The sequence below is a fragment of the Penicillium canescens genome (assembly GCF_028828765.1).
Source record: "Penicillium canescens strain IBT 15451 chromosome Unknown utg000010l_segment0_segment0, whole genome shotgun sequence".
Classification (NCBI taxonomy): domain Eukaryota; kingdom Fungi; phylum Ascomycota; class Eurotiomycetes; order Eurotiales; family Aspergillaceae; genus Penicillium; species Penicillium canescens.
Genome location: NW_026703972.1, coordinates 4,742,871 through 4,754,634, shown reverse-complemented (window position 1 = coordinate 4,754,634; position 11,764 = coordinate 4,742,871). Strand labels below are relative to the sequence as shown.

Here is an 11,764-nt window from a genome sequence, read left to right as displayed (position 1 = left end):
CGCCCATATTTCCTCTCGAGATGCTGCCGTGAAGTTTGAAAAAAGCCTGCCCGCTTCAAACTCCTTTTTTAAAGCGCTCAAATCTTCGCGGGAGACTTTAGGGACACGAGACTGAATTAGGTCGACTGTGACTGCATCAATCAGGGGTAACAGCTCCTCTCTTCCTCCGACCAATCTCGAAAAAGTCCTGAAGATCAATTCCCAGTAACATGCGATTGGCTAGAATTGCAACCATGTTAGCTGAGATAAGGTCGATTTGGGTTACCGAGTAACTCACTTCGTCGCAATGCATGGCTGTCACTTTATGAAGTAGCCCAATCCGCATGCCTTCCCAAAGACCCGGAATGACAAGCAAAGAGTTTAGCTTCAGGTGTAAGGTCTCATGTTTGAAGAATTGTTTCAAATACTTTCCTTTCTTACTTCCTGCGAGAGCCTCCAGTACAGCCCACCAGTTATTCGCAGCGAGTGGATCCCTCGGCGTGTTGAGGTAGCCCTCATAGCGATTGATCCGCTCGTAGATCAGTCCATCGGGTGGGCGATTATCGTTTGGGTATCGCTCCTTTAGCGATTGAACGAACTTATGACGAACAGACTCCACGTCATTGCTGTGGTCCTCGGGCGAAGCTAGGGAATTGTCAACGGGGATCTCAGAAAGCTGGAGCTGAGAAGACGCACCTTCATCATTATCTGTTAGATACACATCTACAATCCACCACTGGTTGTCATAGTCGAGGACATGCTTGGCAGCCGTGATGAGATTTTCGTGATCGTACCCGCACAACCGGTAATCTAACCCCAACAAGGTAGACATGACTCCACTGCCAGATCGCGGACGTACGCGATCTTGCCAATGAGCCCTGGGAACTATCACTGGTACATGGTTGTCCCGCATCAAGCGTTGGCACCCTTGAATCTTCATCATTTGTTTCAATCGGCGGATGTTCTGCCGGCCGTCCATCTGTCTTCTGAACCCGGTTTCGAAGACGAGGTGAGAAATATGCACCCTAGCAGATAGCTCGAAATGACGTTCTTTATAGTCGTATAACTTTCGCTCCCAATGTTCAACTTCTGCTTGCCTGGAAGGGGACATGATGGGAGCCAGTGCAAGTCACATGTGTGTTGCAGATGAGCAGGTGTTTAGAATGACGCGAGAACAATGTGTCGAGGGAGACTCCATACAGTAGTATTTATACCAGCTTTATTATTGAACCTTTCTGGGAAGAATTGTGAGCCAAAGATCTGAATTCGACGATCTATTGCATGCCCTCCTATTCCAGCGGTCAATGAAGTCAATTATCTGCCTGCACCGGCTACAGTTGTTTATTATGGGAAGCTCATTTGTGCTGATAGTTTACCTGCCACGTTTATCTACTACTGCCCATGGAGTGAGGCGGAAAATTGCGCCGACCTCAATTATCTGGTTTGCCGAATACTGTCCACACGGACTAAGCTGACCATATCTTGGACTCTTATAAAGAGCTTCCTTGCATTGCGATGCAACATGATTCTCAAATGTTACCCGGATGTCAAGGTCATAATCGGTTACAGTAAGATACGCTCCATTCGGTTCTCGCTTGTGAACCATGAAGCTTTCCACCAAGAGCAAACTGGATTCGCTAGTTTCAACCACGGCACTGTCTTTTTCTGTCGCGGCTTTGGTTTGTCTATCTTTTATCTTTGTCGGATGTTCGTCGTCTTCCTCTCCGAGGGGTCTGCATTACTTGCAAGTAAGAAACGCCCGAAAACACTTCAGTTCTAATCACCTAGCTAAGAAATCGGCAGGTAGACCTGAAAGATTTTCCAAAGCTACCTGATTTACAAATTCGGGATTCGTTCAATATTGACAATGCGCGTTCCGAGAGAGGGGGAAGAAATGCCGTCGAAGACGTGGCGTCTAGCGTCCATACCAGCGCACATGAAGCAACTATTGAGGCAACGTCCGCTGCCAGGAGCATGATGCAAGCCCCGGTACACGACTTGAAGTCACATCTGCCTCGATACTATTTTGTTGGCCTCTGGAGCTACTGCAAGTCCCAGGATGGCTCGAAGATGGTGTGCTCCCACCCCAGCACATCTTTTTCTTTCGATCTATCTGCCTTGCTTGATTCTACGCCAATAAAGGTAATCGACATACTTCCAGAGATAGATCAAAGTCTGATTTCCGGCTACCGCCAACTCTCCCTGAGTGCGATCCGTTTGTATATTTCCGGGTTTGTGGCAACCACGTTGACCATAATCTTGGCTGGTCGCAAGTGTTTCTTTTCCAGTGGTAGCAAGTTACTTGCCATATTTTGCACGGTATGTAATACTCGGGAGAACATAGAAAGATGCTGACAAACCAAGCTTTCATCGACGCTCATTACGACTGCCACAATCTTGGTCACGGTTCTGTATGGTCTTTTCGCTTCCGTCGTCAAGAATAACTTGCAGACCTATGGTGTCCAAGTCAACTTTGGAGCAAAGATGTTTATCACAACGTGGTTGGCCTTGCTGTTCTCTATTGCCAGTTCAATCATATGGCTGGTTCAAATTTTCTGCTGTTGCATCTAAATGGAAAGCGCACTGCGGGTCTTGAATCAGATATTCATTCAGCTGAGTAGATTGCGATTTATTTATATAGTCAATTGCGGATGGTGGACTGGGGTACTGTATTGCTTGCTTCTATAGTGCACATTCAGTAAAATAGAAATCTTTCTCGATATATCTAATTCACAAAATTTGAGCCGAATACTTCTTGAACTCCCATGTCGTTTGTGGCCTTTATGGTACAGAATTATCAGATAAGTATGATACATTGTGGTCGCCTAATAATCTGTAGCGGGCGAAACATGGAAACACGGAATTTCTCTGAGAGGTCACGAAAGAAGAACAGCCAGTGTTGTCCGTGATAAAGGCTTTGATAGTAGGCTCAGGCGTGACAAAGCGTTTGCCTGCCTTTGGTTGAGGGACCTGGATCTGTGTACATCCTTCTGATGGGCTCTAAAATATCACGTGCTGAAAATGATGCATTCACGGGACACAACTCCTCACAAGCCGCTTGAGCTTCACATGCCCTTTCAACAAGGTTGCAGATTGCATTCTGGAAAGTTCGCAGTACTTGTTGCACGGAATTGTTCGTGTCCCCGGTACCGGATCGGTAAAGTGTTTGTAGCTCGTTGAAAGTGTGTTCCGTCAGGTCTTGGAGTAGCTTGAAGAGAGCATAGCAGTCACGATAGTAAGCATTGTGTGCTTGCTGTTGGCCGATCTGGCGAACAATATGTACAATCTCTTCCATTTCTGGATTTCGCGAGGACGTTTTGTGCAAGAGAAAACGAATAAGCACGTTCAACCCTTATAGCCTTTAGTTACCTAGTGAGAAATACACCATGCTCTTATCCGTCACAGTCATTGCATACATAGGCCAGTCGCATAGCCCGAAGATCATTGGGACAACGACAGATAAACACGCCTCGACTGTTCAAGATGAACGTGCTCATTTCTGAGGGTGCAGCCGTTGAGGTCGTGATTGTTGATATGATGGTTCTTCACCTCAACCGTTCTGGTGATCACCGCCGCATAAAGTGTCACTTCCACCCTTCCTTCGTGTTTCAGCAAATACCGACTTGTGTAGTAAAGAATATGGCCTGGGCTCCACACTTGGCTATAAAAACGCCTACCCGCCCGAATAATTATCCTCAATCCAGTCGGAATAATTACTTTGACTTTGCAAAATGGACACTCTCGATTACCATAACCTGCGCAACTGTGCCATTGATATTATAATTGGCATGCTCGGGCTCTCCTACTTTGTCGTTTATCTACTACTACTTTTGATTTTCCATTTTCCTTCAACTCAAGAGTCGATCCCGTATGCCCTGGCAGTCATCGCCTTTGGTGGCGGAATCGCTTTGTGGCATTTATGTGTTGTCATCCAAAACGGTTTCTGTGTGCTCCACAACAAAACAAAGACAAAAGAGCAAGTCTCATTGTGGTTTGTAGGTCTCTTCCTCATTTGGACCGCTGCTCTTCCGACGGTCGCGTTTCTCTTTCCAGCCCAACCATTGCTACAACTTGGATACGCTTCAGCCTTCACCGTGATCGTTGTTGGAAGCCTCCCTGACGGCTACCTCAAAGATAACACGGTATCCTTTCGTGGTCGATTCTGCCAGTATGCGCCAGTGGGCCTATTGGCGTTGGTGCCCACAATTCATGCATTGGCCGAACCACTCCACGATCCCTCCCCACTGGCCACTGCATTCGGTCGACTGCTGCTCATCAATTTCTTCGGTTATGTTTTCTACATTTGTCGTCCTCTTGAGAGAATTGGCTTGGCGCGGATTGGGCAGCCCAGTCTACACGGCATGTACCTGATCGCAACATACAGCCTCGTGGAGTATTCCAAAGTAGTCATGCAGGTAGCGATCCCCTACATGTCTTGATACCAACAGGAGGGCGGTGGTCAGAAGCGACTGCCAGACCCAAGGGACTATCGCTTGAAACGTCATGTCCTGTATTCTGTTATTGCGGTTACGGCCAGTGAACTGTCTCGGTGAACTACTTGACGTTCAAGTGCATAACTGAATCACCAATGGGATGTGCATGAGGATTCGCATACTGTTTTTATTTTGATTCTTGCGTCTATTTTATGTCTTTTACATTCGTTCTAGCAGTGCTGCACGTAACCATGAAGCAAGGAAAACCTTACCAATTATAGTAGCACTTTCCGAGCAGACTGAAACTATAACTAAAATAGCGAAAGTATGTCCTTCATTTCTATCACCAAGACAACCTTGTACGGGCTCCTCTTTGCATATCGCACGTGGTAAAGCACGGGAACTAAATACCAATGCGCTCTAGTCTGCTGCGTGTTTAATAGATAGAGATAGAAAGAGAAAACCCTCTAAGGCTATAGACATTTACAACTTTTTGTTGGAATGATAAGGGCTCTATGGACAGTCAAGAATGAGCGGTGAACGAGACTCGATGAGTAGAACGTGAACCACAATGATACGCCTTTCTTTTAGGCCACTGAGATGCAGCTATAAAGGTAGCTGGATCTGGCAAACCTGCTTTTTGCATTGTACAACCCTTACGCCCGTCAGGCAGGAAGAGAGTGTTCAACCTGGCTGAGGATCGGCGCATTACAGCATTTCCTAATCTACAACAACACACCCTCCGTCTCTGCAATCCTCACCACATATTTAACCGCAGATGCCTTACCAGCCTCCAAATCCTTCAATGCTCCTTCAACACCACCCAGTCCACCCTTCCGCACTTCATACGGGTGCCCAGAGAACCAACCTTGCGCCAAACCGCGTCCAATAACCTGGAAAAATGCAGCCCCGAACTCCTTATCACCAAGGGCCTTTCCCTCAGTAGGAGGCATATGAACAGAACCGACCATTGTGCGACAGATCGCAATGCCATCATCATCATCATCATCATCATCATCATCATCAATGATCTAAATTACATGTTGTAGTGGTGGAAGCCGTGACAGTAGCGTATTAGTGGCCTAAGGTATCACAATATCTGCAGGAAGCTTGCATGCAATCTTCTCCTTCAAGGGATGGCATCCTACCATCATCAATATGACTACGATTTTTCCACCAGATTCTTCATTCATGATATAGCTCCAAGATCAGTACTTCAGTCGCTTCCTGAGACTACTCTCTACGCCTACGGTGGGCATGGGAGTGGTTGGTTGTCTTCTCTCCATTGATACCGACCCGTCTGCCATATCAGACTGCCATCGAGCCATCCCCATTTCAATGGTAGCGAAGAGACATGATTCCAAGGCAACAGGAACTCAGTCGCGACAGACATAATACATACCAATAAGCTACTAGAGCTAATATCTACGATCTAGTCTCTTTCTGTCTCGGTTTTTGAATCGTTTTCAGAAAGGGAATACGTGCATAATGTGTACCAAGCTTTCTCAAAGATAGAGCGTTGTTCCATCCAAGCTTGCGAGGTTTCCAAGCATTTTGTAGGCAACGCGCAAGTTTCTACTGTTCCGCCCAAAGGAATTATATGGGCGGCCCGCGATATGGTCAGATCTCGTGATATGTAAGATTCCCGTATATATTCACCACCGTGTCGCATTCCGTCGACATTGAAAAGGCGAAATGCACTTGCAATCGGCCATTGTGAAGCGATGACTGACTGCACCCATTTCTAGTAAAGTGAAATGTGAACGTTCATTATTTTTTATCGCTTTTCCCATGCAGGTGGTCTCATATCAGCAAGGGTGAGAATGAGCAGGTGCGATACTAATTGGCTCAGCAATATGTTCCAGGCTTTCAAGCGGGACTTGCTCTCGAGCGCGGAAGGAAAGCAAAATGTTACCGCGAACCATTAATTGAAGACCTCAGTTTTTCCGCAACACCATAAGGTTGAGATAAAGGTAGAAAGTTGAGTATGCGATCCGTCGAGAAGACTTTGGAACCTGACGAAGAGCTCCTGGGATCTATACATTCATGACTAGGCAATTGTTGGTTTGGCTATATAAACCTCCATCTCTAATCCCAAGATGTGTCTGCTGCTAAGAAATTATAGCCATGATTTCAGAAGACATTATCAAATCTGTTTTAGTGACTATTCTTCTACTTCTGAACGTTGGAAGACTGTCTCTTTTGTACTGTATTCCATCCAAGTGGCGGTGGCACAAATTCGACTTGAGTTTGTGTGCCTTCTCATGTGTTCCCTTTGCTATTCTTACGGGGCTGTTCTGGAGTAAAAGATTTCCAAGATGGAGCCAAGTTCTCTTTTGGGTTACCCCGTTATTCCCACCGCTACAAGCGGTAGGTCATCATTGCATGGAATGAGTGAGGCTAACTATCGGCTAACGGACCACAGTATCTTCACGTAATTTTTCAACAGCGTGAAAACATATTCACACCCCGATTTCTACGCATCGTGTACCCTACTTTCGCCGTTCTTTCCGCACTGGCTAAGGTAGCATTGTCACTTGCTGGAACCTTCCTCCTGAGCTCCGTCCATCCGGGTGGCCTCTTTGTTCTCTTTGTGGACTATGTGGGCGTAGCTGCATGGTTCTGGTTGATGGTTCGACATTCAACCTTAGCCAGACCTAAGCTGCAGTACATCTCATGCTATCTCTCTGTAATGGCACTTCTTTTACTTGTGGTTGCCATCATAGGTATGCTAGGCAAATCATGGATGGTTGCACTCGAGGTAATTACAGTTTCCCACATTATGTCAACAGTACTGACACTCAAGAGATCGAGCTTTTCATCATCGCCATCTCGACTTCTTCCTTGCAGTCAGCCGCGTGGGCCGCATAAATGTACCCTTGGGTACCTCCAAACCCCTACTATATGTGGATGGCATGTGAAAAGAAACTCTAGAATCTGTACTGTCTATAACAGTAGAAAATGTTTACAACGGAGACGCGACGGATTGTCGGAAAGCTCACTCTGGTCATTAGTTAGAAAATATAATTCAGTCGTTCGTGAGCTCGGAGGCTACTCTAGGGTGCCAACTGGTCGAAGTCTACTGATTACATGTAGCATTAAATGCTCTTAATCAAGTTGGAGATACATGCGCGCAGTTCTAGTATCTTGGATTGGGGAAAGGCTTTGGTTCAGGCCGTTCTCAATCCACCTTCCAATATTTCAAAGGTCGTTAGACATAGTACATATATCCTGCAATTAAGCCGCTACCAAATCGCAACCAACCTCTGTTACTAGATTCCAGAATTTCCAGTTCCCAATACCCTACCGTTCTCATGTCCTACAAGAGATATTTGGTGTGCTTTTTTATAAAGCATTGACAGCAAAAGCAGAGAAACAATCCTGTTACATACTGGCCGTTTTGCGTATATCAGAACCTTACATTGCTTCTCAAAACATCCTATCTTCTATGTAGAAACTCAATATCTAGGCTGTGTCTCTCGAACTTTGGAAATCCGCATTCTCATACCTAGTTGCCTGTGAAATACTTCCATCTATTCAACGATACAAGGAAGAGAGTAGATATTGCGATATGCCATCTGCTGAGCCTCCATGGTCGACTTGAAATTGTCCGACCTAGCAACGCCTATGGGGCTTAGGTCGAAGTCGTCGCATCCAATCCAGTCGTGTTGCCTCTTGCTCAGAAATCGCTCGTGTCTTGCGCGTGTTCTTGTGGCTGCCTTTCCTTGGGAACCTGCCAGACGACCGTGGAAGTAGTGAGACAGGTGGAACATGATATCGACAATGGACGCTCGTTCGCATTGCCTTTGCTCGCGAAGATTTCAAGCTCGGCGAGTCCGTGCAAACGTTGCGACCGGCATAGGTACCATGGCGAGTGGTCATCTTTGTGGGTGGACGCTTGGACAAGTCACACTGCAGTTGCACCATGTCGCGATAGGTCGCTACTTTTGGACAGAGGGACCGGCGAGTTCTTGGGGCCATTTCTATCAGGATGATCGCGTGCCGAATGGGACATTCAGGTGGCTTGACTTGACCCCTTTTATATGTTTTCTAGACGAAATGAAATCTCCGTGGAATAGCCGATCAAGCCTGACTCTCTGCTCAATTCATCATTTTTTTGACCTTCTATCAATCCATTCCGGCTTTCACAGCCCATATCGAAGGGCAGAAATGCGCAGCATCGTGAGCCCTACCAAACAGAGTCCTGTGTTTTGCCAACAAGATGTTATAATTAAAGGTATTTCACGCATAAATTGAGGGTCGTAGTATTTGTGCGCGACTCACGCACCCAGCACTATACATGAGGGCTCGGGGAGTGAAAGGTTTACGGAACTTTCAACTGATTCTCAACGCTGAAATCATCACAAGATGCATCTCATCCAATGAAAATCCACACTCCGAAAGTGGGCCACCCCTACCCATGGGCACCACTTTCTACCTGAGCAAAGAACGTATCATCGATCCTACATTAACTTGGTATCTAGTGCAAGTGTTATTTCCTTTTTTTTATTGTTTTATAAAATCCCGCGGATCTTTCCCTTAATCCTTTGAATGACCAAAGTACACTTTAATGTCTAAAAGCAGCAACCAAAAACGCTTCCAACTGAGAAAACAATGTCGAGAAGCCTTAGCGGCTCATATATGTATTTACCAACCCCTTCTGCTGCCCACACAAGCTAATACACCTAGATAACCGACTTCACCTCGTCGTCGCTCCCGAACGAGTCCGTCTCCAACCGCGACCTGAAGATGGATACGCTTGGTCGGTGACGAGAACGAATGCTGCTTTGCTCAAATCAAACCTAAGTAGCGGCATGATAAACCTTTACCGGAAAATATTGAAGGAACTCGGTTCCTCACTCGAAGCTGTCAACCCGCAGTCCCTAGAAACCTCGCAGTCCAATACTGACGGCTTTCCAAAGGAGGTGAGTCCCTTGCCGGATGTCCTCATTAATATGGCCTTGCTGACGGAGCATGAAGACACAACGTTTCAGCGAAGGAATGGTGGAAGTTTCTTTCACCGCAGAGATCTGCCCGCTTAAGGCTACCAACAGCCGCATAGAAAATGAATTGGAACGCACTCGTTCCCAACTGGATGACTGTCTTCGCGAAAGTCATACGCTCCGGGATGAGGCCAGTCAACTGCGCTACGATATGCAGATACTGGAGTCGCAAAATGAAATAATGCGTGATAAGCTAGCAGAGACGAGAAGGGGCATCAATGGAGTAATGCAGACACTGGGTTCGTGGCGGTCAGACGGAATGGATCTCGCAATTGATGACACGAAGGACAGTCAGTCATCAGCGATTAGCACCCATGCGGTATCAAGCCAGATTCAAGGTTGACAGACTATTACAAATCTGAAGTAGCCAGAATACGCTGAGGGCCCACCGAGTATTCTGTCCTCGTGTTGCGGGTTGCAATGGCTGTATAGCCCAATGATACGCGCCAATGGTTTATACCCAGCTTTCCAGATTCAAGCCGGTGCACGTATTATAGCGATGCATACGTATATATAGGTTCCGAGCGAGAAATACCAGCAAATTGGATGATAAGAGTCCCGAGCAGGGTAGTTAAGAAAAGAAAGATATCGAAAGAACACTAAGAGTTCCTGCAAATAAACCTTTTAGAGGGAGGATCTGCTGCGTCGCAACTTGAAAGCGGTAGGTCTAAACTCTTCAACCAACAGCTGAAATTGACTGTGACTTCCGCGCTTGACGGGCTGGATCCCTTTCATGGACGCATGTACTTCAAATGAAGCATAACAGTAAAGTGGGACGCGAGGCACGCAAACTGAGCAATTATGGTTATAATAGCATTTCAAAATACACATACGTATTAGGACTCGGCCTATACCGGATAAAGAACTTCTATTTCGTCCTAATTCCGAGTCCTATTGCAAAAAGCACGGACCTGAGATGTATCAATTGTAGCAATTCCTCTGGGCTTCAATGACAGACTTCGCAGCGACGTTCCGAGTCGCTCATTACACCATGGAAAGCGGTCTAGTGATCACACTATTTGGACGACACATCGCTTAAGCGTTGTCGGGGCTCGATCGTACTCTTGGTTACTGCTGAGCCTGTTGTTTGAACTGAGTTATTCACTAAAGAACATCGTAATTCATGCGTGATATTACTTGTAATAATATGAGGCTGGCCTGTTCATGCTGTGAAAAGATACTGTGCATCCCCATGCATCTTTGTGCGGGCTAATTGCTCGCATCCCCGATAGTAAAATCGAAGGGCAGATGTTTAGTGCGTTCGCGCTAACGCTCCACGGAGTCCGGCATATAAAGTAGTCCTCAATTTTTTGAGTTCGTGATTCTCGTCCCGACGCACTTGCTTGGCAGGAGCCCTGCTCTCTTTCCGATCTTATGCTTAGGCCTCTCCCTATTTCTATATAATGCTCGATCCTCGTCAGGTCACTGCTGATACTGTTCTCATCCCTTCTGTGCCTGGTTGATTCACTGTTGATTGAGGAAAAACAAAAGTTCGAACATGGCAAAGAATCCCAAGCATCCTCAGGATGACGCAGACCTCAGGTCTGATGGCGTACGGCGGCGTGCTGCACCGTCTTATTCCCTTCGTTCTACTGGTCCTGAGACCAAGGATAGACGAAAGTCACGCAAACCAGAGACGAAATCACACAGAGATTCGGTACGCCAATGCTCACCTGTTTGGATCGTACTACGCTATGGCCAGAACAGCCCCGGCGGCATCCCCTTTATTTCAATGTACTCTTTACTGACCATGCTAGACATCCTCCATTACGAAGAAGCCCAAAAGGGAAAACGACAAAGCGACGCATAGAAAGTGTCTCCGGGTGATGAGCAATATTGAGGAGGAATTTCAAGAGGTGCTTGAGGAGAGAGATGGAGAGAACCACGATCTTTCTCAGTTGCTGGACCAGCTCAAGGCTGAGAAAGCGCAAAAGAGTTCGGAATTGCAAATCGCAGTTACGGCGAGGGATACCGCATTAGCCGAGCAGCAGAAGCTCCAGCGTGAGATTTGCGAATTGCAGCAGCAAGTGGAATCCACGAACACCGCTCTGCAAGATCAGGTCCCGTGGAATGATATACAGTTAGTGTTGGATCAGGCACACGCAGAGCTGGTTACCGCGACCACTCGATTCTGGCGCGCAATCGACGCCCTCCAGAACAGACGACTTGCATCCTATTTGCCAGGCTCCGGAATGATCCAGGCGGAATGGCCCGATCAGGACTACGCGGGTACGCTTGGCCACGATATGCTCCCCAGCATCTCCCAATCGAACAATGACAATGTCCCGCTTGGTACTCAACATGAACTACCTACCACGAACTGAGATTCTCACAATTGGGGTGCGTTGA

General features: G+C 46.8%; 1 protein-coding gene across 1 annotated transcript; it reads right to left on the bottom strand.

Moving 5' to 3' along the window:
* Window positions 1-5,137: 5,137 nt before the first annotated feature.
* Window positions 5,138-5,383, bottom strand: N7446_012704 (uncharacterized protein; the record flags this gene model as incomplete). The annotated part of the gene is made up of 1 exon (XM_058521446.1): window positions 5,138-5,383. One exon carries the CDS (start codon window positions 5,381-5,383, stop codon window positions 5,138-5,140), a length of 246 nt encoding a protein of 81 aa, XP_058366812.1.
* Window positions 5,384-11,764: the final 6,381 nt, after the last annotated feature.